Source organism: Ovis aries, chromosome 4, assembly GCF_016772045.2.
Source record: "Ovis aries strain OAR_USU_Benz2616 breed Rambouillet chromosome 4, ARS-UI_Ramb_v3.0, whole genome shotgun sequence".
Lineage (NCBI taxonomy): Eukaryota > Metazoa > Chordata > Mammalia > Artiodactyla > Bovidae > Ovis > Ovis aries.
Window position 1 is genome coordinate 78691711 of NC_056057.1, and position 25376 is coordinate 78717086.

General features: G+C 53.4%; 1 protein-coding gene across 13 annotated transcripts in view; it reads left to right on the forward strand.

Moving 5' to 3' along the window:
* The window catches only part of CAMK2B (calcium/calmodulin dependent protein kinase II beta), a 90804-nt gene that overhangs the window by 14883 nt on the left and 50545 nt on the right, over positions 1-25376 (forward strand). For all 13 annotated transcript variants that reach the window (XM_027968716.3, XM_027968714.3, XM_027968722.3 and 10 more), the window contains exon 2: positions 17712-17806. In XM_027968716.3, the coding sequence (XP_027824517.1) occupies positions 17712-17806 (95 nt within the window). The remainder of the gene's footprint in view (positions 1-17711; positions 17807-25376) is intronic.

Here is a 25376-nt window from a genome sequence, read left to right on the forward strand (position 1 = left end):
GCCAGGTGGGACAAGGAGGACATCCATGGGCAAGGCATGCATTTGCTGCCCACTGGGTCATCTCTGCCCTGGCCTGGCCCGCAGATCAGGGACCCTGTCTATACCTGGCAGCACTGAGCCCATCACAGCTGTTCCTTTCAGTTCGTGGTTTTCTGTCTGGGGTTGTTATGCATTTTTTTCTCTAAATGTTCCTTGTTTGTCTGCAGAGGTTAAGGTATGCCACGTGGTTCTAAAGGCACTCCTTTTGAAAATTTGACTTTAAAGTTAGCAAGACAAGTACCAGTCTCTTTTATTTTTTTTATTAGTGATTTCTTAGACATACAGCTACATATCCTACCAGTCTTCCTCTTTTTTTTTAATTGTGGTAAAATATATATAACATAAAATTTACTATCTTAACCATTTTTAATTGTGTAATGGTGTTCAGTACATTCCTGTTGTGGTGTTACCATTGCCACCATCCATCTCCTGAACATTTTTATCTGATAAAACTGACTCTGTCCCCATTAAGCATCACAAACTTCCCTTTCCCCCAACCCCTGGCACCCACTGTTCTGCCTTCTGTCTCTGAATTTGACTGCTCTGAACATCTCATGTAAGTGAAAGCACACAGCGTTTGCCTCTTTGTGTCTGACTTATTTCTCGCAACATACTGTCCTCAGGTTTTACCCCTGTTGTAGCATGTGTCAGAATTTCCTTCTTTTTTGAGGCTGAATGATACTCGTTGTATCGGTGGACCACATTTTGCGTATCCATTCACCTGTCAATGGACACTTTGGGCCTCGCGGCTGTTTTAAAGGACATAATACATGGTCTCCTCCCACTGGCCATGACCTCTCAACACTGGGCTTTGTGGCTTGGGCCACCGTGTAATCTCTCTGGGTTCAGTTTCCCCCTCTATAAACCAGGAAAGTGAAAAATGAAAGTTTTAGTTGCTCAGTCGTGTCTGACTCTTTGCGACCTTATGGACTGTAGCCCGCCAGGCTCCTCTGTCCCTGGAATTCTCTCGGCAAGAATACTGGAGTGGGTTGCCATCCTCCAGGGATCTTCCTGACTCAGGGTTTGAACCCAGGACTCCTGCGTTACAGGCAGATTCTTTACCGTCTGAGCCACCAGGGAAGCCTGATAAACCAGGAGATTTGGGTCAGATGACCTTCTGGGGTCCTTTGTGGCTCCACGAATTGACTCTGTGGAAATCCCATTTCCTTCCTCTGAGCCTTGCCACAAAGCTCACCTGTCAGATGCTCGGGCATCTGTGGGTCAATCACACAGGTATTTGCGTTCCTGGAGAATACAACTTAAGGAGGATGAAGTCTGATTGACCCGAGACATAAAAGAAAAACATGTCCCTAGAGCTTTAATGGATATGCCCACGCCTTCCAGGAAGAAAGAATCAAATGGCCACGAAGCCCATCTTCCTAAGCTCTAGATCCTGTCGGGTCTGGGCCACCATGGGTGGTGAGCTGCTGTCTGTGTTCAGAGCATCTGTCCAGGCAGGTGGTGCTGCTCCCATGCCCGCCCAGATGCCCTGCCTCCCGCCAGGGCCACTGAACCTTCCAGTCGCTGTCCCTCCTCCCTTGTCTGCCCGTGCTTGTCCTCCGTGAGCTGCGCAGCCTCAGCAGTAATTTCAGGCCCCTAGGGGGTTGACTCAGTTCTGTCCCCATCGGTGGCTGCCTGGCACTGTGGCGAGTGGGGCAGACGTGGCTTTGAAGAGCTGCTTTTGAAGGTTGCTCTGTGGGCCGCTGGCTCACAGACCCAGGCTGGGAACACGGTCCCAGCTGCTGCGGCTGTGTGTGCATTCAGAGGTCCCATGGCTTCTGAATCGGCCCTTGGTTCCGTTGACGGTCACACAGGGAGGGCAGCCACGCGGGCTGCTTCCTGGGCTGCACCGGCCCTTGCAGTGGTGCTGGGCGCATCCAGCTGTGGGGATGCCGGCCGGGTTCCGTGGCCCTCCAGGGTGGCCCCTGAGCATGAAGGTAGCAGATGGAGACACAGCTGGAGACGGCCCTGGGCTCAGGTTCTGATAAAGGCATCTTAAGAGCACAGTGAGGCCGCAGGTCTCTGCCTCTGTGGGGTGAGGCAGGCGGGCAGCTCCCCAGAGCCTGCTAGCTGAGCACCTCCGTGGCTATACAGTTCTGTCATCTTCACAATCAAGGGGACTTTTACTTCCTTCCCGTAATATGCTCAATGCTTCTGAAAATACCTAAGTGTTTACACTTATTTGGTGGTGAAACAACTTGGCCCTCTCTGTCCAAGTGTCAGTGAAAGGGAGGCCCATGATGTGACAGCCTGCCTCTGTCCAGAGCACCCCAGATGGCTGGACCAAGGGCAGGCGTGGGTGTCCAGGCAGGGCCAGGGCCCTCTCTCTGAGCTGGTTTTTCTGATGGAAAACAGGTGAAAAGTCCGTAACGGTTCTCGGAACCTCTATCGTCACCGGTGTCTGATAATTCAGGGTGAGTTGACTTCTGCTTGCTGGGCACTCGAGGGGAACATTGAGGTACCCCAGGCGGGGCATGGGGCTGGGAGTAAGGAGACAAGGGCAGAGACCCAGGACGAGAGCCTTGAATGGGGTGCCGCCTGCACACAAGGTGGTGGAGGCCCCAGGCCTCTCCAGGCCTGGATGGGTCTTCCTGCTGCCCTGCCCCCAAGCTTGTTGCTAGCTTCCCTAGACAAGCTGGAATCCTGTGCCATCAGGATTCTAGGGGCCAGCAAGTGCAGACCCAAGCCCTGCCCTTGAAGCATCCCAATTTATTTCAGGGGCCAACAAAAATGTGCCTTGCTACCTCTCTCCCAAGCGTGTAATAAGCCTCCTGCTCCTTGCAGGTGGGCCACGGAGGCTGCATGCGGTGAGGAAGGGTTGCCTTCACATATAAAGAGGTCCTACAGGTCAATAAGAAAAGAGCTAAAATTCCAACTGAAAGATGGATGAAGGACCTAAGCAGGCAGCTCTCAGAAGATGAAATGGAAGTTGTTTCAGGTGGCAGAAACATGAAGAATAGAAGTGAAACCAAAGCCACTGCTCTCTTGCCCCTGGGTTCACCTCGTGCTTCAGGTATAAGATGGGTTTTCCGGGTGACCCGTGGGCTGATGAGGCCACCTCGGTCAGTCTCCAGGCTCAGCTACCCTGAAGCTGATGAACAGAGGGCCTGGGCGTGGGTGGGCCGGGCTGGGCTGAGGCCTCTCAGTGTAGGCAGGAGAGGAATTCTAGAGATGCGGGCGCCTCCTCCTCCAATACTGAGCTGTGCAGTTGCAGAAGGCCTTGCTTACCCCTCCTGCTCCTTCTCCTATTGGTCTGTCAGCATGTGCCCCACTCCCCAACCATGGGTTGAGTGGGGCCCTAACTCTCCCATTGCCTGCTCCCCCAGCCCCCTCCGCAGAGGTCACTGCAGGGTGCAAGGCCAGGTCCAACCTGCAGGCTCTGCCCTGGCCTGGTGGGAGGAGGGGCCCCAGGCATCAAGGGGTCCAGGGGGGTCCAGGGCCTCCTTTCGTCCTATCCCACCTCTGTCCTTGTTTTGGTCTTTGCTTAATGCAAACCTTCAACTTGAGTCATCTGGGGAGCTTGCTGCTAAAGACTGTACCTGAGAGAAAGAGGGAGGAGAGGGTCAGACAACAACACAGAGAAGGGGAGGTGGGGTGGGCGAGAGCAAGGAGCATGGAGGCGTGAGCCTGATCCCACAAGAGGCCCAGGAATGGCGGGTGCCCACCAAGGCTGCACCTGACAGGTTGGATTTGAGAGGAGCCCTTGGCAGAGGTCGGCTCTTACCTTGGGGCCCTCTCTTGTCCTGGGACAGCCTGGACTATCGGCCCTCAGGATGCCTCTGGCCTGGCCAGGATCTCACCCACCCCACCCCTTTCCCCACATTCCACACCATCCGCAGAGCGGGAGGGGAGTGTTGGCATTCCCTGTTATAGTCCCCTCTCTAGTGACACCTGGTCAGTGTTAACAGCTGGGCCGGGGGTATCCTGAGCCATGCTGCTTCCCCATTCCGGTGGTGTAAATACACCCAGGTCGAGCTTGACATCACCAGAACATTTGGTTTTGTGTAGCCAGTAAGAGCCGGCCTGTGAGCCAGACCCCTGGGTAGGGTAGAGGGGAGGGGGAGGGAAGCCGCTGAGCCTCGGCTCTGGCCACAAACTCCCAGCCCCTCCTCTCCCAGACACAGCTTCTCCTGCTCCTTCTCTGCACCTGATGGAATATTCCATCCATCCCCACCCAACCCCCTTTCTTTCTGAGCCAACAAAGGGCACCTGGTAGGTGAATGTGCAGGAAGGGTGGGCGGCGGTGCTGGCGATTTAGTCGCTCAGTCGTGTCCGACTCTTGCAACCCCATGGACTGTAGCCCGCCAGGCTCCTCTGTCCATAGGATTCTCCAGGCAAGAATACTGGAGTGGGTTGCCATTTCCTTCTCCGAGGGATCTTCCCGACCCAGGAATCGAACCCAGGTCTCCTGTCTTTCAGGCAGATTCTTTGCCAACTGAGCTATGAGGGAAAATCAAAGGGAGGTCTGGGTTTAGGTCCCGCCTCTGCCACCCACAGTGCCACGGGCTCAGCAGGGCATTGGTGCCCCCACCCTTCCCATCTTCCACGGGGGCCCTGAGAGCCCAGGGGACGGACACTGTGGAAACTGTAGACGGCAGTCCTGGACGCTGTCAGGCTCACGCCTCCATGCTCCCAGCACCCTTCTCATGTTGTGTGGGTCCTCGGTCACGCTGGAGTGTCACGGTTTCGATGTGACTGATAGACTAGTATTTTCCTTAGGCATTTCTACATGTGGTTAAAAAAATCCCCCAACCCCAATGTCAGTCTTAAAAATACTTCATTTTCCTCTTTATACTTCAAAAAAAAAAAGACTGAATGAACTCTTTTTTAGAGCAGTTTTATGTTTACAGAAATATTGTATGGAAAGTAGAGAGTTTCCATATTTACCTCACAGCCGGGCCCCAATTCCCTTTCCCATAACCATCTCCCTTCGGACGTGGTACACCTGTTACGGCTGGTGACGAGTATGGCTCAGGATGCTTTTTGTAAAGCATGCAGTTAATATTAACTGAAGTCCACAGTTGCCATAGGGTTCACAGCTCCGCAGGATTGACAAAGATACAGTGCCATGTGCCTGTCATTACAGTATTTCAGGTCCTCTGTGCTCTGTTCATTCCCACCCCCTGACCCTCCAGAGTCCCAGAAAACCACTTCTTACTGTCTCTATAATGTTGTTTTTTCCAGAATGTCATGTAGTTGGAATCATAACAGTATGTCGTCTTTTCAGACTGGCTTCTTTCACTAAGTAATATGCTTTTAAGATTCCGTCATGTCTTTTTCTGGCTTGATAGCTTGTTTCTTTTTAGAACTAAATAATACTTCATTGTTGGGACATCCCAACAATGTCCATTTACCCATTCATTCTACGAAGGACGTCTTGTTGTGTTTCAGTTTTGGCAGTTACAGCTCTATATCCATTTGTGTGCAAGCTTTTGTATGGACATAAGTTTTCAACTCCTTCGGACACATACCAAGGAGCATGATGGTTGGATCATATGGTAAGAGTAGGTTTAGTTTTTTGGAAACTGCCAGACTGTCTTCCAAAGTGGCTGCTCCACTTTGCATTCCCGTCAGCAGTTAATGAGAGCTCCTGTTGCTCTGCGTCCTCGCCAGCATTTGGCTTTGGCAGTTTTTTGGATTCTGTACAGTCTGATAGATGTGTGGTGGTGTCTCATCATTGTTTTCATGTGCATTTGATGACGTACGATAAGGAGCATCTTGTCATATGATTTTTTGCCATCTGTATACCTTCTTTGGTGAGGAGTCTATTAAGGTCTTTGGCCTATTTTTAATCAGGTTGTTTGTTTCATTATTATTGGATTTTAAGAGTTCTTGATATATTTTGTATACAAGTCTTTAATCAAATATGTGCTTTGCAAATTTACTTAACTCATCTTTCAAAGAGCAGAAGTCTTTTACTCTAATGAAGCTTAGCATATTAATTCTTTCTATCATGGATCATGGTTTTGGTGTTGTATCTGAAAAAGTCATTGCCAAACCAAAGGTCACCTAAATTTTCTCCTATGAGATCTTCTATGACTTCTGTAGTTTTGCATTTTACATCTAGGTCTGTGATCCATTTTGAGTTACTTTTTGTGAAAGGTGTGAGGTCTGTGTCTAGATTAATTTTTTTGCATCTGGATGTTCACTAGCTCCAGGACTGTTTCAGATTGTTCAGGCTGCTATAGTCTGGTTATAGCATCCATAAACTGGGTGGCTTATAAACAACGCACATTCGTTTCTTGCAGTTCTAGGAACTGGAAATCCAAGATCCCAGCTCTGGCAGATTCGGAGTCTGGTGAGAACTTGCTCCCTAGATGGTCGTTTTTGTCCTGTGTCAGAGGGGTAGAAAGATTTATCTGGAGTCTTTTTTATAAAGCTTTAGTCTTGTTAATGAGGGTTCTGCTGTCATGACCTAATCACCTCCCAGAGGCCTCACTTCCTAATACCATCCCACGGGGGTTAGGATTTCAACGTATGAATTTGGTGGTGGGGGATGGGGAGGGGATGGACACAAACAAATACTCAGTCCATAGCGAACTTCATTTTTTGAAAAGACAGTCTTTTCTTCTTTGAATTGTCTTTATTTCTTTGTCAAAAATTTGTTTACTGTGTTTGTGTGGGCCTACTTCTAGGCTGTCTGTGCTGTTGCATTGATCTACTGTCTGTTCTGTTACCAGATCACACTGTCTTGATTCCCACAGCTTTACAGTCTTGAAGTCAGATGGTGTCAACTCTCTGCATTTGTTCTCTCATCAATATTATGTTGGCTATTCCGGGTCTTTTGCCTTTCTGTCTGCTACACTTGATCTGAACCAAAAGGTTGAGAAGTGCTTTTTGCCTCTCCATATAAACTTTAGAATTTGTTTGTCAGTAGCCATAAAATAACTTCCTGCAATTCTGGTTAGGATTACATTGAATCTATAGATCAGCTTGGAAAGAACAGACAGTCTGACATCAATCTTCCTTTTCATGAACATGGGATATCTCTCCTTTCATTTACTTCTTTTATTTCATCAGTATAGTACATATTTTATAGAGTTATACCTAAGTATTTTATTTTTTTGATGCTAATGTGAATAGTATTGTATTTTTTATTTCAAATTCACCTACTTTCTCACCAAAACTATGATGTTATGTGAAGGTTTTTTGGGTAAATGCTTGTGGTAGACTGAACTGTGTGTCCCCCCCCAAATTCATAGGTTGAAGCCCTACCCTCTGTATGGCTGTATTTGGAGATAGGTTCTTTAGGAGGTAATTAAGCTTAAAAGAGGTCATAATGACGGGGCTCTAATCTGATAGGATTGGTGTATTATAATGAAACAGTCTCAGATATGCAGATGATACCACCCTGATAGTGGAAGGCAAAGAAGAACTAAAGAGCCTCCTGATGAGGGTGAAAGAAGAGAGTGAAAAATCTGGCTTAAAATTCAACATTCAAAAAACTATGATCATGGCATCCAATCCCATCACTTTATGGCAAATAGAAGGGGAAAAAGTAGAAGCAAGGACAGATTGTATTTTTTTGGGCTCCAAAATCACTGCGGGCAATGACTGCAGCCATAAAGATAAAAAACACTTGCTCCTTGGAAGAAAAGCTATGACAAACCTAGATAGCGTATTAAAAAGCAAAGATGTAACTTTGCTGACAAAGGTATGTATAGTCAAAGCTATAGTTTTTCTAGTAGTCATGTATAGATGTGAGAGTGGGACCATAAAGAAGGCTGAGCACCAAAGAATTGATGCTTTCAAACTGTGGTGCTGGAGAAGACTCTTGAGAGTCCCTTGGACTGCAGGGAGATCCAACCAGTCAATCCTAAAGGAAATTAACCGTGGATATTTGTTGTAAGGACTGATGCTGAAACTCCAATACTTTGACCATCTGATGCAAAGACCCAATTCATTGGAAAAGACCGTGATGCTGGGAAGGATTGAAAGCAAAAGGAGAAGAAGGTGGCAGAGGATGGGATGGTTAGATAGCATTGCCGACTCAATGGACATGAATTTGAGCAAACTTCGGGAGAGAGTGAAGGACAGGGAAGCCTGGCATTCTGTAGTCCATGGGGTCACGAAGAGTCAGACACAACTCAGTGACTCAACAACAACAACAAATGTAGAGTTCAGTGGTACTGAGTGTTTTCACAGTGTTGTGTAACCGTCACCAGTACCCATTTTAGAGCTTTTCATTACCCCAAACGGTAACTGTGCAGCCATTCAGTAATCTCAGCACTTCCCACTTCCTCCAGACCCTATCACGTTCCCTGGGCTGGTGCTCAGCCTCTTGTTTCCACTGGCTTTGCTGCCTCGAGTCCTCCTGGAAGCTTCCCAAGGATGTCTATACCTGGTGGAACTGGGCCCTGAGGACCCCGGCTACGGCAGGGGTGGTGGTGGGTGAGTCTGGCCAGTATTGAGGCTGACAGTGTGAAGTGTGAGGCCCGAGGGTTTAAGAGGAACGCAGTGTCATGGACGCGTGTCGAAGTTGAGTTACACTCACGTGTGTGGGACTCATAAACTTGATGTGACTGTATAGCGTGACGATGATGACATTAATGCCTGAGGAACATGAAAGGGTTACCCTTCGTGGTCGTTTACATCTAAACCTCCTTAGGCTGTAGGGTGCATCTTGTCATAAGCCTTATGTGGTCAGGACACAGCACCCTCTCTGCTCACGGAGTGTTCCATCTGCTGTCAGCATTGTCAGAAATGTGAAGAAAACGTCCTCTCTGAATTGACATTCCTGGCCTGTCCACCTGACACTCCACTCCCCAGGGCGTCCGGGGGGAGGGCCGTGGGGGGCCCTCGATGCCTGTGTGGTTGGGGAGGGGGCATCCGCTGGCAGGCGCGGCCGCTGTAGCCTGGGTGCTCTGTTCAGAGGGGCAGAGAGAAGAGGAGGCCCCACTTGGGTTTTCTCCATCTGAGATGCGCCCACAGACTCCTGGGCAGCACCGCTGTTCTCGCGTGTGGGTAGGCGTCCTCAGGTGGCATTTCTGTCCTACTCTCGCCATTTGTTTGCCGATGGATTCATTTGATGCTGAAGCTGCAGACTAGAACACCTCCCTGTCCTACCTGCTCTTGGCCCTCTTGAGGTTTCTTTGGGTAAAGATTTCTCTGATCAAAGAAGCTGGAGAAAGGCTGCACTTCACACTCACTAGTGGGAAATTCACAGTGCAGATGACCATGTGAAAGGCCATCTGAGCGTGAAGCTGAGAAGTCCTGCAACAGAAAAGAAGGGGAGGAAGGGAGGGAGGGAGGGAGGAAGGCACTGTTTAGCTTAATGGTTTCTAAACTTATTTGCCCACAGAGCCCCCTTTGTACCTAACATCTGTTAGCATCCTGTGGAATTAATATTTGAGGATGGTAACTAGGGACATGTTTGCCTGGTACACACAGGGGCAGACTCTGACTCCCTAAGGCAGAATGGAGAGTCAGCATGTGCTGTGGGTTGAACTGTCTTCTTAAAATTCAGATGTGGTGTCCTAATCCCAGTACCTGAGAATATGACCGTATTTGGAAATAAGGCGGTTGTAGATGTAATTAGTTATGGTGAAGTGGATGATGGGCTTTCATCCAGTACAACTGTGTCCTTATTTTTTATTTATTTATTTTGGCTGTGCTGGGGCTTCATTGCTTCATGGGCTGTTCTCTAGTTACGGGCTTCTCATTGCTGTGGCTTCTCTTGTGGAGCATGGGCTCTAGAGAGTGCAGGCTTCAACAATGACAGCATGTGGGCTCAGTAGTTGCGGTTCTCAGGTTCCAGAGCACAGGCTCAGTAGTTGTGATGCTCAGTTGCTCAGCTGAACTCAGTTGCTCCGCAGCATGTGGGATCTTCCTGGATCAGGAATCGAACCCGTGTCTCCTGCATTGGCAGGCAGATTCTTTACCACTAGGGAAGCCCCCCCACCTTTCCTGTGTTTCCTTATAAAAAGGGGAAATTTGGGCACAGGGAGACACACAGGGAGAATGCCATATGAACATGAAGGTGGAGATGATGCTTCTGCAAGCCCAGGATCCCCCGTGAAGCCCCAGAAGCTGTCGAGAGGCCTAGAGCAGGCTCCCACAGCCTCAGAAGGAACCGACCCTGCCAGCACCTTGGTCTTGGACTTCTGGTCTCCTAACTGTGAGACAATAATCTGGGGTTTCAGCTGCCCAGCCTGTGTACCATGTTGTGGGGACCCCTGTTTACAGGCACTGCATGGATGACTTATGACTTGAGTTTCTGGCCCAAGCTCAGAGGTCGGGACCGAGGAGCTGCTGGGACTCCAGAAAAGGACCTTGGAAAGGCCAGGGATGGACAGTGGGGCAGTGGCAAGAGCTGGCATTTTCATCGCTGGTGTGGTTGTAAATCACCCAGCGATTGTGCCTCTGGAAATCAACTCTACAGAAATAACCAAGATGTTTACGGCAGGCATTTACGAGAAGGGAAATTGGAAACATCCCAAATGCCTGCCAGTCGAGGAAGTGCTCGGCTATCCGTGGAAGGAACGTTCTCTACTATGAAGATGACACGTCTATGATCTAGGTCAGGGAGTGGGAACTGTGTGTGAAGTGATGTTAAATATAAAAGGCCAAACACAAAGCCGGAACGCACCTGCTGATAAAAGGCACGCTGGGAGGCTGCAGAGACCACAGTGATTTGGGTGTTCACAAACAAAATTAAATGTTGTCTAGCATCGGTCTCTAGTTTGGCTACTTCAGGTCCTGTGACAGAAACCCAGGATGTTCTGGGTTCAGGGCAGGAGAGCGACATGGTTCCCTGAGCTCCATGGACTGTTGATGATGGACAGCCCTTATGGGCCTGCGGCCTGGACATTACTCCTGTGCTGGGCCCTCCTGCCCCTGCCCAGCATGGCACACATTTGCCCAAGTCCTATCAGAGCCAGCATGCTCTCCTCATCTGCCCAACCCCGAGGCCAGGGAGCCAGGGAGGGTCACATACCCTCCTGGTGCCCACCAGTAAAGCAGTATATAATGGCCAGGTGGTACTGTGGTAGAGTTGTTTGCAGGGTGGGAAAGTAGTAAGAGGAAGAAGCAGAATATAAACAGCAAGAGATTCCTGAGTGTTGGTGAGGAAAGCCTTCCTGTGGTGTAGACATCACCGAGACACATCAGAGCATCGTGGGACTCTAGCAATGGGTTCTGAAAGTGGAGGCGGCTTCAACTCGCTCTATTGAAACCACCTTGGTTACTCTGTTTTCTGCCTCGAGCGTGGATTCTGTTTTTAAAATTATTATTATAAGCAAGAAAAAGCCCCCACAGCAATTTCACGTACAAGTCCCTATTTTCTACTGAATCGCTTAGGTCCAGATTACAAATATAAACAGACCTCCCCTGTCATTTTAATCAAAGGTAGAAAAAATTTTTTCGCTACCACACAAATAAGCAGCAGCTTGATTTAGCTGAAATCCACAAATCCAGGCAAGCGGAGGGCCTGGTGTGGTGAGTGAGCATGTCTGCTGGGCTGTCCAGCCTCCCTGCCTGAGCCCCTGGCCCAGACCCTTCTGAGCTGAGCCCACTGGGGCGGCCCAGGCTGGGTGCTCAGGCTGCTTTAAAAGAACACCCGCTTGTTAATGTACATGGGAAATAAAACTGTTGGACCAGCCGAGTGCATCTGCCACCTGCTTAGCCCATTCCAGAAAGATCTTTTGTGGATCTGCCTGGGAAGTTGGGGGCCCAGGATGGCGGTTTTCACTGAGAGGACATCCCAGGGTCTCACTTGTGTGGAAGCCTTTACAACACAGATCAACAAGGGTCTGGTTCTTTTACTCAGCACTTCTGGCTGTCTTTGGCCCTACAATTTAAGAAACCCATGGACTGGTCCACATGTGATGTGGGCCCTTGGCTCTGGCTGGTTGTCAAGCATTCCTGCTCCCGAGCATCCAGGTTAGCAGAGTGCAGATGGGGATTTCCCAGGTTGTTCAGCCACCAGGTATGTCTTCAACAGGGCCGTGCCAGCCCTGTTGGCAGCCAGGCTAGTACCTGCGAGGCCAGGACAGGGCAGAGAGCCGGAGTCAGGTGCACGGGCCCCGTCTTCCAGTGGACCACAGGGATGGGGGTGGTGGAGAGAGGAGATGCTGCACCCCTGGAATGTACACCAGGAAGGAGGCAGTGGAAGTGCCGAGTGGCTGTGGAGGAGCAGAAGCAGGGGGTCCCCAGTTACAGGAGTCTGATGCCTGCTCTGCGCCAGGGCCTCCACATACCCTGCATGAGGAAGCCCCAGGCCCAGGATGCAGGGTCCCAAAGTGATATCCGTTGTCAGCGCTCCCCTGTTCTGCAGCCCCCACTGTGGGGACAAGGCAAGACCAGACCCTCCTGCCCATCAGCCTCTCCCACCAACACCAGCTCAGCTCAGTGGGCAGAAGGTAGGCTGGGCCCCTGGGCTTGGCCAGCAGAGGAGGGAGGAGGCAGGTCCCCAAAGCAAGTGCCATGGGGGCTGCAGGAAATCCATGTCAAGGGCAAGTTCCAGGTGGCAGCAGGTGGTCAGGCATGGGGACAGCTAAGAGCCCTGCAGGTGGAAACCCAGGCCAGACCCTGCCCCCGAGGGCCAGTGGGCTCTCTGTGTCCAGGTGAGAGGTAGGGTCAGGGCATACCCTCAGGTTGGATAGGGAGGAATGAGAGAGTAAATGGGGCTGGGAGCCACTTGCTGGCTTGATGCTTCTGCCCAGTGTGGCAAGAGAGTGACCCTCGAGTGTCACCATGGGCTGGCATGGCTGTAGCAGTGCTGGGCACCCGCGTGCAGCTGACCAGACCCCAGGCAGCTCCAGGGTTCATTCCCCCATCCCACCCCCATGTCCCCTGGCCAGCCTCTCTGCTCTTGCGGTTCCTCAGTAGACTTTCTATAAATGGCTTTATGAAAAAGTGTTTTCTTTGTTTTATTAGCTTTACTTGATTCTTAAGAGTCCCCACTTGGTGCCCAGGAGGCTCCTGATCTGATCACATTCTTCAAATAACTTTAAACCTGAGTGCAGCAGCAGGTGCTCCACCAGGCATCGCATGGTGACCTCGAGGTTCAGGGGAGCCCCCACCACGCCCTCTCCCTGAACTTCACCCCCACCCGGACCCCCACCTTTCTGACTTCTCCCCTACAAGCTATGCCCCAAGTGGCGTTTCCAACCCTGCAGCTGGCCGCCACCTGCCGTGCCATTCGTGGACGACTAGAGCATCAGGCAGCCTATCCAGACGCAGTCCAGGGACCTGTTGCCTCACCACCTGCCTGGTCTGTGCCCTGCATCTGCACCCCGGAGCCCCTGTGGGCAGGGTGGGGGTCTGCCAGGCTCCTGGTACATCAGTGGCCCTCTGCTTTGATCAGGGGCCCCATGGCCTCAGCCCCGCAGGAGACATTCTCCACCTACAGGCACTCTCCACCCTCCCACAGACGCTAGTTCACCCCACCAGATGCCCCTTCCCCATCCAGGGAGGGCTTGGGCGCTCACCCTCCCCTGCTGGCCTGCTCCCCAGAGTCTGACCCCTCCCAGTCTCTCCCTGTCTTCCCAGAAGGCTGCCCTTTCTTGTCCTGCAGGCCTGAGGTATGCTGAAGCCCAGCACTTCCACTCACTTCCACTCATGGTGCTTGGAGGTCAGCCCTTACTCTCTTATCACAGTCTGGACCCTCTGCCTGTCCCCAGCATCTTGATTGTCTATGGAGAGCCACAGTGGAGGGCCAGAAACAGATAAATTATTATAATAGAGTGGGCAAAGTGAGCCAAGACATGTAGAGTATAGTGTCTGGTGGAGACCGAGCTGACTTCCTGTGGCAGCTGGGGAGGATTTCCAAGAGGAGGTATTGAATTGGGTCTTGAAGGATGCATAGAAGTTTGCTTGATGGCAGCGGGGTTGGCTTTAGGATACAGACCTAGGTTCTTGTCCCTGTCATTCTCTCAGTAATTCTAAGTTTCAGGTGGGTAGATGCTGCAGATTTCGAAGGAGAATGGCGCTGGTGCTCACCTGACTGTTGTCTGTGATGTTCGAGATGTTGGGGGCCTGGCCCATGGTCCTTACTGCACATGCTTCTTAGCATCGGGTCTTCTGGGGAGCCTGCTTGTGATCCACATCAAGCAACTGGCAGAGCCACTGGAAAGTGGGTGGATGCCTGGGGAGGGGGCAGAAGGAGATTGGGAATGGTGGTGACTGAGAAGCTGGCTTCAAGGATGGGAGAGGGGAGCTGGGGGAGACTGGCCTAAGGAGTGGTGGTCATCGGGGGCCAAACTGCTTCCCTGTGCTCTCACTCCAGGTAGTGAAGCCATGGAGCGTCCTCTAGCTTGTGAGCTTTGTCAGGCGCCTGACCAAGCTTTCAGGGAAACTTCCATGGGTCTTGAGCTGGAAGACTGAGCTCCGAGGGCTCCCTAGTGTCCCGGCTGCTTCTCCCTGCTCCAGGCACAGCCTCGGCTGGCCCAGGTCCTCCCTGAGAGTTAATGGGCACTGGGGTGCAGGTTTGGGTGACCAGGAAGACCAGGGTGGGGTGACCAGACTTGGGGGAGGGTAGGGCATCTCTTTCTAGAAATTTTTTTCAAGCTGGGACACAGGAGCAGGAGAAACCCTACCCCATAGGGGCTTCCAGAGGTGCCCGCATCCTCAGCAGGCAGGACTCTGGGAGAGAAAGACCTGCGTCCAAGAGCAGTCTGTTCTCCAGCCTGTGTGCCACCTGTAAGGTCTGTTATTGAGCGCTTGCTGGATGCCGGGAGCTTACCTGCCATGTTCCTGGTTGCCTCCAGAGACTGGCTTCTGCCTGCCTGGCTCTGCCATCATCTCAGACCCTTGCCATCACTCACCCAGAGCCCCCTGCAGAAGAGACAGCGGAGTTCGACCCGGAAGGACATGGGGCAGCAGGGCAGCTTGTCTGGGATGGTCCATCTGGCTGTTCCTCTTGTTCACTTTAGGCACACCCTGCCGTGTACCCGGGAGGATTCCCGGCTCACTGTCCCTTGGTCCTGTACTTACCCTGGCTGGACAGCAGCAGGTGGACAGGCCCTGTAGGCCCCTCCCCACTCCGGGGACGAGCTCACCTTTGGGCCCCATGGTGCCTCACCCAGCGCCCACCAGGCTTGTGAGCAGCCCTCTGGCTATTTGGAACTTCCAGCATCAGTGGGGATTGGATTCTGGCACTGGAAGCCCTGACTATTCCATGGAGGCCTGTGAGCCGGTGCTTGGGTGTCCGTGCCCTTTGGAGGCCCGAGCATGAAGGTGGCAGCTCAGCCCTATATACCTGATACCCTCTGCTCTCCTGGGCAGGAAGTGGATGGGAGGACCAGGGATAGGCTGGGCTGGTGAGGAGGAGGCCAAAGCAGCCTCGGGCAGACAGCCACCTGGGGCCTGGCTCAGCCTTTTGAGGCCTGGCTCAGCCTTTGCAGTGGCCCCGTGAGCATTTGCTGCTCCTTGGGTGGGTGGGGAAACAGGCGCAGAGGGTGCAGCCAGGAAGAGACAGAGCAGGGTTCAAACCCAGACCTGCTTGAAGCCTCAACACGCTCTCTCCCAAGCTAGTGTCACTGATCAAAAAAAAAAAAAAAAAAAAATCATCCTTTCTTTTTTTTTTTTTTTCTTAAAATAGAAGAAATTTTGAGACTGCAACTCATAGACAGTGAGAAAATCACACAGGACAGAGGATGTGGAGTGACTAGTGTGCCAGACCCCAGCTCCCTGCCCCCGCAGAGGCAGCCACTGCCCGGTTCTGACTTTGAAGAAGCAAAAATATAGCTCTAAGCACACCTATTGATCATAAAGACCTGGGATGTTAAGAAAATGTTCAAGTAGATCTAGTGTAATATTTACTTTTTCCCAAGGAAGTGAATAGTCCATTTTAATGAAGTTTTTTAAAAAATTGTATTATTCTTATTGCTATTTTGTAAAGTCAAGTTAGACTTGTAAAAAATTTCGTGTATTTGTTTTTGACTGTGCCGAGTGTTCGTGGTGGTGCGCGGGCTTCTCACGCGGTGCCTATCCTGTGGCAGAGCATGGGCTCTGGGGCGTGAGGGCCCAGTAGCTGTGGCTCCTGGGCTCTAGAGCGCAGGCTGCATAGCTGTGGCCTGCAGGCTTAGTTTCTCTATGGCACGTGGGAGCTTCCCAGACCAGAGACTGAACCTGCACCCCCTGCGCTGGAAGGGCAGCGTCCTAACCACTGGACCACCAGCGAAGGCCCCAAAGTCTTATCCCAAAAAGGATTATAGCAGAAATGTGTTCTCTGTTTAAGACGTTGCTTTCCCGTCACCTGGAGCCTGGGCTCAAGCAGCTGGTGGGCCTCTCAGGCTCTGTGGGCAGCAGGGGCGGCGCGGGGGGTGGGGTGGTGCTGGGTTCCGATGGGGGCTGTGCCTGCAGGGCCTCTGGGGAGGGAAGACAGAGGAGGGGCCTGTGGTCAGGGGTGTCCCCCGCCCCACCGGTCCATGTGCTCAGCCTTTGTGCCCACCTCCTGTGGCAGCCTCCAGTCTGGACCCTTCCCCAGACATTTCCTGTTCTGGCTTTGTCTCATACATGCTGGGTCTAATGTTCTTCGAAAATGATCTCAAATCAAATTAAACCAACGGTGGTGACAAGTCGAATACCGTGGAGGATCTTCTGATGGACCCCAGGCTCCCTCTGGCCTGTGCTCCCTGCCGGCCCCGGGACCCTCACGGGCCTGCTCTCGGGGCTCTGGCTTGCTCTGCCACCTCCTGCACACCGTCCTCCTCTCAAGGGTCAGTGTTTGGGGAGTCACATGCAGAACCTCTCAGTGACCTCGGCAGCGGTCACTCCGCCTTTCAGGTTTCCTTCTCCCAGCCCTCCAGGCTGGTCCTTGCTCCTCTCAGAAGCGCTGATGCTGTGGGTAGGTAAATGTCTCCTCCGCTGTGGGACTGGCCGCCTCTGCTGTATAGTGGCGGTGGAGGATCTGGGGGAGGGGCCTTCGCCTCCAGCTTTGCAGCGTAATTATGTGATGCTTCTTCTTCCCTCCAGAACCTTCAGTGAGTCCCCGCAGGCTGCGCCTCCCTATTCCACCGTCTGTAGCCGGGCCAGCGTTCATTGCTCTAGGAGGACCCTGGGTCTCGAGGACTTGGCACAGAGTGAAGGAGGGTGCTTGCTGAAAGGCCCCCAGACAGGCCCTCAGTCCTGCTGGTCTGTGAGGATTCCGAGGCTGGGGGTCTCTCAGGAGCTGAGTGTGCCAGTCAGCTGGGATCTGCCAGCTGCTGGGAAAGAGGACCCTGTGGGGCTGGCACGAAGGGTGGGGGGTGTGGAAGTCTTTTGGGGAGGGGTGCCCCTTCCTCCGGGCTTCCCAGGTGGCTCAGATGGTAAAGAATCTGCCTGCAATGCAGGAGACCCAGGTTTGATCCCTGGGTCAGGAAGATCCCCTGGAAAAGGGAATGGCTACCCACTCCAGTATTCTTGGGGCTTCCCTGGTGGCTCAGATGGTAAAGAATCTGCCTGCAGTGTGGGAGACCTGGGTTTGATCCCTGTGTTGGAAAGGTCCCCTGGAGAAAGAGAATGACTTGCCACTCCAGTATTCTTGCCTAGAGAATTTCACAGATTGAGAAGCCTGGCGGGCTATAGCCCATGGGGTCACAAAGAGTCAGACATGACTGAGCAACTAACATTAACACCAACTAACACATCCCTTCCTCACACAGATCTCTGCCCGAGGCCGGGCATCATGACTGAATGCTAGGTTTTCACTGGGGGGATTAATTGCCTCTGTTTCCTTGTTTCTCCCCCAGGGGGGCTTTTTCTGTGGTCCGACGCTGTGTCAAGCTCTGCACCGGCCATGAGTATGCGGCCAAGATCATCAACACCAAGAAGCTGTCAGCCAGAGGTAGGGAGGGAATGGCTGTGTTGGCCGGTGGGAGCCGGGGGCAGGGGGAGCCTGTGCTGGGGTTGGGGTGTGGCCTGTGGCTCCCTGGCGACACAGTCGGAGCGGGATTCGTGGCTGCAGTGTGGTGTGAATGGGGTTCATGGCTGCGCAGGGCTGGGAGCAAGAGGCACCCACACACCCTCACACCTGGAATTGCACTCTTGCTCTCGTTTAGGGGCTCCCCAGGGCTGGAGGGGAGAGGCATGCAGCCAGGTGGCTGACGTGGTCAGATAGTGTCATCTGCCCAAGAATGTGGGCCAGAGGAGGATGTAGGGACCTGAAGACTTTGGATGCTTGAGGGGCCACCTGAATGGCATGTTTCCTGACTCGGACCCTGCCAGTCTTCTGGACCCAGGGATGCACGTGGGGACTCATCTGACTGTGCTGGGAGGGCTGGTAGGGGGGTGCCTGCAGGGGTGGATGTGATGCTGGCCATGAGCTGGCCTTGGGCATGTGGCCTCACCCCATCCGGCACTTCCCAGGCCCTTGCTGGGGGACAGCCTGTTCTGGGCAGACAGACAGACCCCTGATCCAGTGGTTGTTCCATGTGGTGGGGGTGGGGCAAGATGTAGGGGGAGGGGATGACGTGCGGTGAGTGAGTGTGACAAGGCCATGGTGGAGGTGCCGCCCTGAGCAGGTGAATTCAGAGCACAGAGGTGAGGGGACAAGGGCGGGGAACCAGGGAAGGAGTCTGGCGGGACCTGCCACCCCCCAGTGCTGTGGGGATCCCATGGATCTCCAACCCAGGATTAGACAGGAAGGGGCGGATGAGCCCTGAGCAGACAGTGCTGAGTTAAGCCCTCTCTCACCTCCTCCCATGCACACCCACGACCCTGGTTTGCATCGAGACACAAATCTAATTGAGAGGCTCCTTCTCCTCCAAGAGGCCCTGACTGTCTGCAGTCCTGGACCACATCCCACCCCACGGTTGGTGCAGAGAATGCCTCTGTCTGTGGGGTCTGCAGCTTCTAGCCCAGCAGCCTGCGGGGGCGAGCAGCTGAACCTGCTGTGTGGTTCGCTGAGCCGTGTATGGGTGTTTGGGTGCCTGCTGTGTACCAGGCCTTCGGGGCTGAGTGTTTCCAGGGGCAGGCGCTCCGGTCCCAGCCCATGTTGAGAGGCTGGTTGTGCACCAGTGGGGTCAGTCCTGCGTCCTCATTTTTGCTGCGGATGTTAGGAGGGGACAGGGGTGACACAGGGCACTGTGGAGACAGGAGGTCTTGGAGCCAGTGCAGCCCTGGGGCATGTGTGGTAGGAAGGCTCAGATCCTGCAGCTAGACTGATAACAGCAATGACACGAAGGCTAATATTTACCAAGCGTTTGCTGTGTGCACTGTACTGCCAGATGCAGGGCTGCTTCTTTGTCCCCTGACACTGGGTGGGCGGCACTGGTCGGATACCGTTGTCACAGGTGTTTGGGAGCTGTGTCTGCATATGTTGCGTTTCTAAAGCAGGAGGAGCACTCTGCTTCATTCCCCAGGCTTGTGCCAGGTCACAGGAGGCGAGAGAGCCCACCTTCAGGTGCCCCCTGGACTGTTGAGGGAGACCTTCACTCATTCGCCAGCTTTACCCAGCGCCTCCCACGTGCCAAGCACTGAGGACGGGGTGATGAGCAAACACATCCAAACAAACCACTCCAGCCCCATCTTCGGGGTGGGAGCCCAGGGGAGAGCACAGGAGATTGGATAGGTCTTGAAGGATGAATAGGAGTTTGTGAGACTCAAGCAGAAAACCACCTGAGTATGAGTAGGTTTCCGTGGAATCCGGCAGCTCGTTTCAAGTATATTCACACTCTACTGTTTATACCCTTAAAGTGAAAGTGTTAGTCGCTGAGTCATGTCCGACTCTTTGCGACCCCATGGACTGTAGCCTGCCAGGCTACATGGATTTTCTAGGCAGGAACACTGGAGTGGGTTGCCATTTCCTACTCCAAGGGATCTTCCCAACCCAGGGATTGAACCTGGATCTCCTGCATTGCAAGCAGATTCTTTACTGAGGATCAGGAGCAGTGGAAGTCCGAAATTCCCCCGTGTTCCACAATTACTACCTGCTCTTTCTTCTGCCCCCGCAGCAGCAGGCCTGCTGCCCGCTTCCTGACAGCCAGCCTGCTCTCTGCCCTTGAGTCCCAGAGGCTGGGCCAAAGAGATCCTGGCTCACGGCGCCATTGTGGGGCTGTGCAGACCTGGGGCTCCGTCAGCCCTGCTTCCGGCCTCAGTGTCCCAGCTGGATGCAGCCCGGGCTGGGTGGTGGGAGACAGGGCAGCTAGCCAGGGCTGGTCTGGAATTGGAGCAGCCAGCTCTCGCCTGCTGTCACCTCCCCTCAGGAGCACTTCCCCTGTGAAGACACTCCCTGCTTTGCCTCCGCACTTGGGCCCTTGCATTGCTCAGGTCTGTGAAGGTCTTGGGCATTCCCCCCAGCCTGTTAAACTCATTATCATGGAAAATTTCAACCACCCCCAAATATAGATAAAATGATAGAATGAGCCCCCAGCTTCAACACAACAGTTTTCAATACTTGGGCAATTTTGTGTCATCGGTAACCCTCCCCATGCTCCACCCCCACTCACATATCTTGCGGCAGATCCCAGACTACCTGTCATTTCACCACAGTGATCAGCGTGTTTCTTTAGTGGAAAAGGATTCTAAAACCAACCAGCCACCTCCCTGTATAGGGACCCAAGGGTCTTCTGGCCCTCCCCAGCCCCTTTTCAAGCTGAATGGGCAGCTGGAGGGGTAAGAGGAGAGGGTCTCGGACCCCCGACCCTCATCTTCGTGCTGAGTGTGGTCCAGCAATGGGGTTTGGCTCATGGGTTTGGTTTGGTTGCTATGTGGCCTTGGCCACATGGTCCTGACTGCCTCAGTGTGTGACCTTGGCCGTGTTACTTAGCCACCCTGTACCTCAGTTTTCTCAGTTGTAAAATAAGGATAAATCTAATCGCTACCCAGAGGGGCATTGTGAGGGAAAGAGGAGTGAGGTGCTTTGGAGTCAGCCTAGCACAGTGCTGCCCAAATACCTTTTGCTTTCTTTTGCGTTTCTTGCCAGACTATCTTGCCCAGCCTGCAGGCGCTAGGACTCCTACTCCAGGAAGCCTCCCTGGGTCCTCCCAACCAGCTTAGAAACCAGGAAGCCCAAAAGCAGTCACTTTACAAATTTTTCCATTGATCATTTGCTCCTTGAGGGCAAATGCAGAAGTTCATCTCTGCACCTTCCCAGCTCCCAGCCCAGAGGCTGGGAAAACACATATATGAACATCCCAGCCTCTTCTGACTACCCTTTGAGGGCTGGCTACATAAAACCCAAAGTTCTCACCTGGCCTGAAACTCTGCCTTCGGCCCTGTCTCCTCTCTCCCTCCCAGCAGCTCTGGTCAGGCACTGGCTTCTTCTGGTTCTATATACCCTAGGGCCTTTGTGCATGCCTTCTCTGAGGCTCAGACTGTAAAGAATCTGCCTGCAGTGCAGGATACCCGAGTTTGATACTTGGGTCAGGAAGATCCCATAAAGAAGGGCATGGCAACAGACTCCATTATTCTTACCTGGGAAACTCCACTGACAGAGGAGCCTGGCAGGCTACAGTCCATGTGGTGGCAAAGACTTGGACATAACTGAATGACTAACACTTTCACTTTCCTTCTAGAAATGCTTTTCCTGAACTTTGTACCTGCTTAACTCCTGTTGATGACACTTCCTCAAAGGGATCTCCCTTGAGCCTCCAGTAGGAATCTGGGACCCAAGCACCCTGTTTTTATTTGATGGCTGTCTCACCCACTGCACTGCCAGGCCTTGTGGGCAGGGCTTCATCTGTTTCATTCACCATTGTATCTCCTACCCTCCACCCAGGCCCTGAGAGGTGGGGAGCTCTCCATAAATCTTTTGGAATGAATGAATGCTTTGAGCGAGTGGATTTTGAAGGAGCAGACAGGCAGCCTGTGCTGGAGTCAGGTTAGTCTCCCAGGTGTGAAGCTGGGACAGGGATTGGGTGGGGCAGCGTCTAGAAGAAGGTGTGCCGCAGGGTTGGGTTTGCAAGGGAGATCCCTGGCCACCACACGCCCGAGCATCTGGGAAGTCCAAGTCCAGGAGAAGTTCTGTGGTGAAGCCAGAGAGTGGTCAGGAAGCAAAGAGGGGAGGCCCGGAGCCTGCTGCTCCTCCCTGAGTCCTGGCGTTCACCTCGCAGCCTGCACCTGCGGCGTCCTGCAGGGTCAGCCTTGATCCATACAGAGAGTCCTGACTCCAGACAGCTCTCCCTCCTGAGAGAGGCCATTCAGAAATGCTTGCCCCAGCTGTTGTCCTGGAAGGTGGGGGCAGGGGATCCATGGGTGGGGAGTCTGCTAGGCAAGTGGGAGAGTGGGGAAGTGGAGACTGGACTCAGAGGTTGGAGGGGAAGCCCCTCTTCTGCCCGCTTCATTTTCAGTGCAATGTGGAGGGGCCTCACCCAGCCCTGCAGTGAGGGTGGGGTCCCTCCTGATCCGAGGAGACTGGCTTAGCCTTTCAAGGCTTCCAGTGATAAAGAAAGCGGCAGGAGGATGCTGGCGCTGGACACAGAAAAACTGTCCCATCTGGTAACTGACTGACAGTTCTTGGAGCCACGAGGACACTGCAGATTACATCCAGCGTGTGCCAAAGGCAGTAAGAGTTAGATTTTTTAAATTTAATACTTAATTAAATAGAGGATTGTGAGACATTCAGAGTCTGTGAATGTACTGAATACTAAGAGATTATTAAACTACCATTAACAAAAGCAGTTAGAGGAAAATTAATTGACAGGGGTGGTAGGGGTAAGCCGCTCATCATCAGGCACTTCTTGTTGCTCCCGCCTCCCTCTCCCCTCCCCTTGCTCCTTGTCGGCACCAAGTGGCTGCTCTTTAGGGCTCGTTTGGTGGCCATTTGGAGGACACCCTGTGGACCGAGCTCTGTTAGTACTCACGGGCCCCGAGCAGGTGTCCCAGAAATGACCCCAGTCAGCAGCTGACCTAGAGGAACGAAGGAGGGACACGGCTGCACCCGAGCAGGGCCTCAGGCCCCTGGGTATTGTGCCCTGACCCTCAGCAGCATTTTCGCGAGGTCAGTGGTGGGAGGCCTGTGCCATGGACGAGGAAACAGAACCCCACAGAAGCAGAGTGGCCCAGGAACCCATGGTTGTGATGAGCAGAGCCTGGGACGCTGGCAGCTCCAGTTTTCACCCAGCTGCCGAGGGTCAAGGGTCGAGGGTCACAGGGGGATCAGGTGGGAGGCTGACCTCCCCACCCGTCCCAGGTGGGAGGCTGACCTCATAGTGAGTGCTCGCAGCACACCTGGGAGACACCCTACCCGTGAGGAGGCTGAGGCCACCGATGAGATCCGGGCTCACCTCTGACCCTCCTCCTGACCCCAGGCTGATGCTCGGTTTACCTCCAGCTACCTTCACGGTAGGGTCACGCCCTTGGCAGGGTCCAGATGGTCCCTTCTGCCTTGGGGGGCGCCCCTGTCGGCGGTGTAACGGGGAGGAGTTATCTGGTCTCTAGGGGCTCTGGGGCTGAGCCTGCACCCCTGGCCAAACCTGCCCGGGCCCCTGCTTTCCTGCTGCAACCCGTGCTGCCGGTTTCCTGTCGGCCCCCACGACCCACAAGCGGGAAGACATCCCGAGACAGAGGATAATGGGCGCCGGGAATTCGCCGAACTGGGTTACTGGAGGACGCGCCGCCGGCGCCGCATTGCAGGGGCGGCGGAGCATGCGCAGCGGGCGCTGGGGCGCCCTCCCTCCTTTCCTTCCCTCCTCTCCCCTCCGCTCCCCACCCGTCCCTTCCCCTTCTCCCCCCTCCCTTCCCCTTCGCTCCCTTCCCCTTCACTCCTTTCCCCTCCCCCCTCTCCCTCTCTCGAGCACCCCTCCCTCACCTGAGCATCCTTACGGGGCACATTCCGCAGCCACGCCCCCTCCCTTGCAGCTCCCAGGGCCCCAGGGCCCCAGCCAGGGCCTCACTGTATAATGTCCTAATTTCAAGTAAAAAATGATTTTTTAGAATAAGTATGTCCTAGGCTCCCAGCCAGCCTTTGGTGCACCTTGCTCGGGAGTAGAGGCTCCAGGGGACCATGGGCAATGGGAGGGGTTTTCCCTAGGGACCCAGAGGGTGCAAAGGAGTGGGGGTCCCTCCCTTTGCCCCAGGGTCAATCTTTAACTGGACAGACCCATTTATCCCAGATTCTGTTGTCAGGGCGTGGGTTTGTGTGGAGTTGCAGGTGTCCTGGTGCAGGTGGGGAGGGAGTAAGAGGGAAAGTTGGGGGCTCTTGTGGGAGGTGACCCCCCCATTCCCATCCCACTGGGAGGATGGAGGAGCAATGAGGGAACCAGACTGGGGTGGCCAGATTTTGCAGTTAAATTTGAATTTCAGATAGGCAATAAAAAATATTTGAAGACAAATATGTCCCAAACTGCATGGGACATGCTTCTATTCGAAAACTGTTTACCTGCGCTTGGGACATATTTATATTAAAAACATACTTGTTGCTTATCTAAAATTCAGATTTAACTGGTCTTTTCTTTGAGCACACCATGCAGCATGTGGGATCTTAGTTTCCCAACTAGGGATCAAACCTGTGGCGCCCTGCAACGGCAGCATGGAGTCTTAACCACTGAACCATCAGGGAAGTTCCAAACGGGCCATTTTGTGTTTTATCAGGCAGTGCTAAACAGAACTGTTGAGAGAACACGTCTTTGTCATTCATTTGTTAACCAAACAGGCTAAGTCAAAACTACTCCAAACTGGGCGAAGGCAGAGGAGGAGAAGAAAAGGAGAAGAAAAGGGCCAGGCTCTGTGGGCAGGAGTCCTCGGGGACACCCCCTCCGTGTTGTTGGTGGCCTCGCCTGTGAGGAGGCAAGAGTGGCAGCTCTGGGGCCCTGCTGATGCTTCTGGGGTGTGTCTGGTTCTGGGCCATGGCTGTCCCTGTGAACCCCGGGTCCCGTGGGCTCTGGGGCCTGGTGGCTTGGATGATACACATGCTCTGTGTAGTCAGGCCGCAGCAGTTCCCATTAGGCTGTAGAAGGTCAAAGGAGTGTGGGGAGGTGGCCCAGCCCCAAAAGGAGGGTTGGTCCAGGGTTATTGGGAAATGTTCCTGAGCTCCCGGGCTCTCTGGAGGTTGTTTCATCAGTTGTTCCTGTCATCCCCCCAATCTGAAGAGCTCCTTCCTACCACCCCTGCCCACCTCACATGCACCAAGAGCTCCCTCCAGGGGTTCAAGGGGCACCCGCAGGTTTGAGGACCCTATTTCTGTCCCACTTTACAGCTGACAAAACTGAGGATATGACAGGATAGTCATTTATGGCTGGATCACCGCTTTTTTTGCCTGTTAGTCCAGGTGGGAGCCCGCCATAGGATCGTGGGCATGACCAAACCCAGGACAGGGAGCCCAGAGAGCTGAGGTGGGCGGCAGGCTGCGCCACACAGGCTCAGGGCCCGGGAGGCCACTGCCCGTCACACAAGCCACGCAGGACAGAGTGAGCAGCCGACTCCGCGAGGCAGGCTTCATGGTGATGAGAGCGGGGTGCCACTCGTTCCCCCAGGGG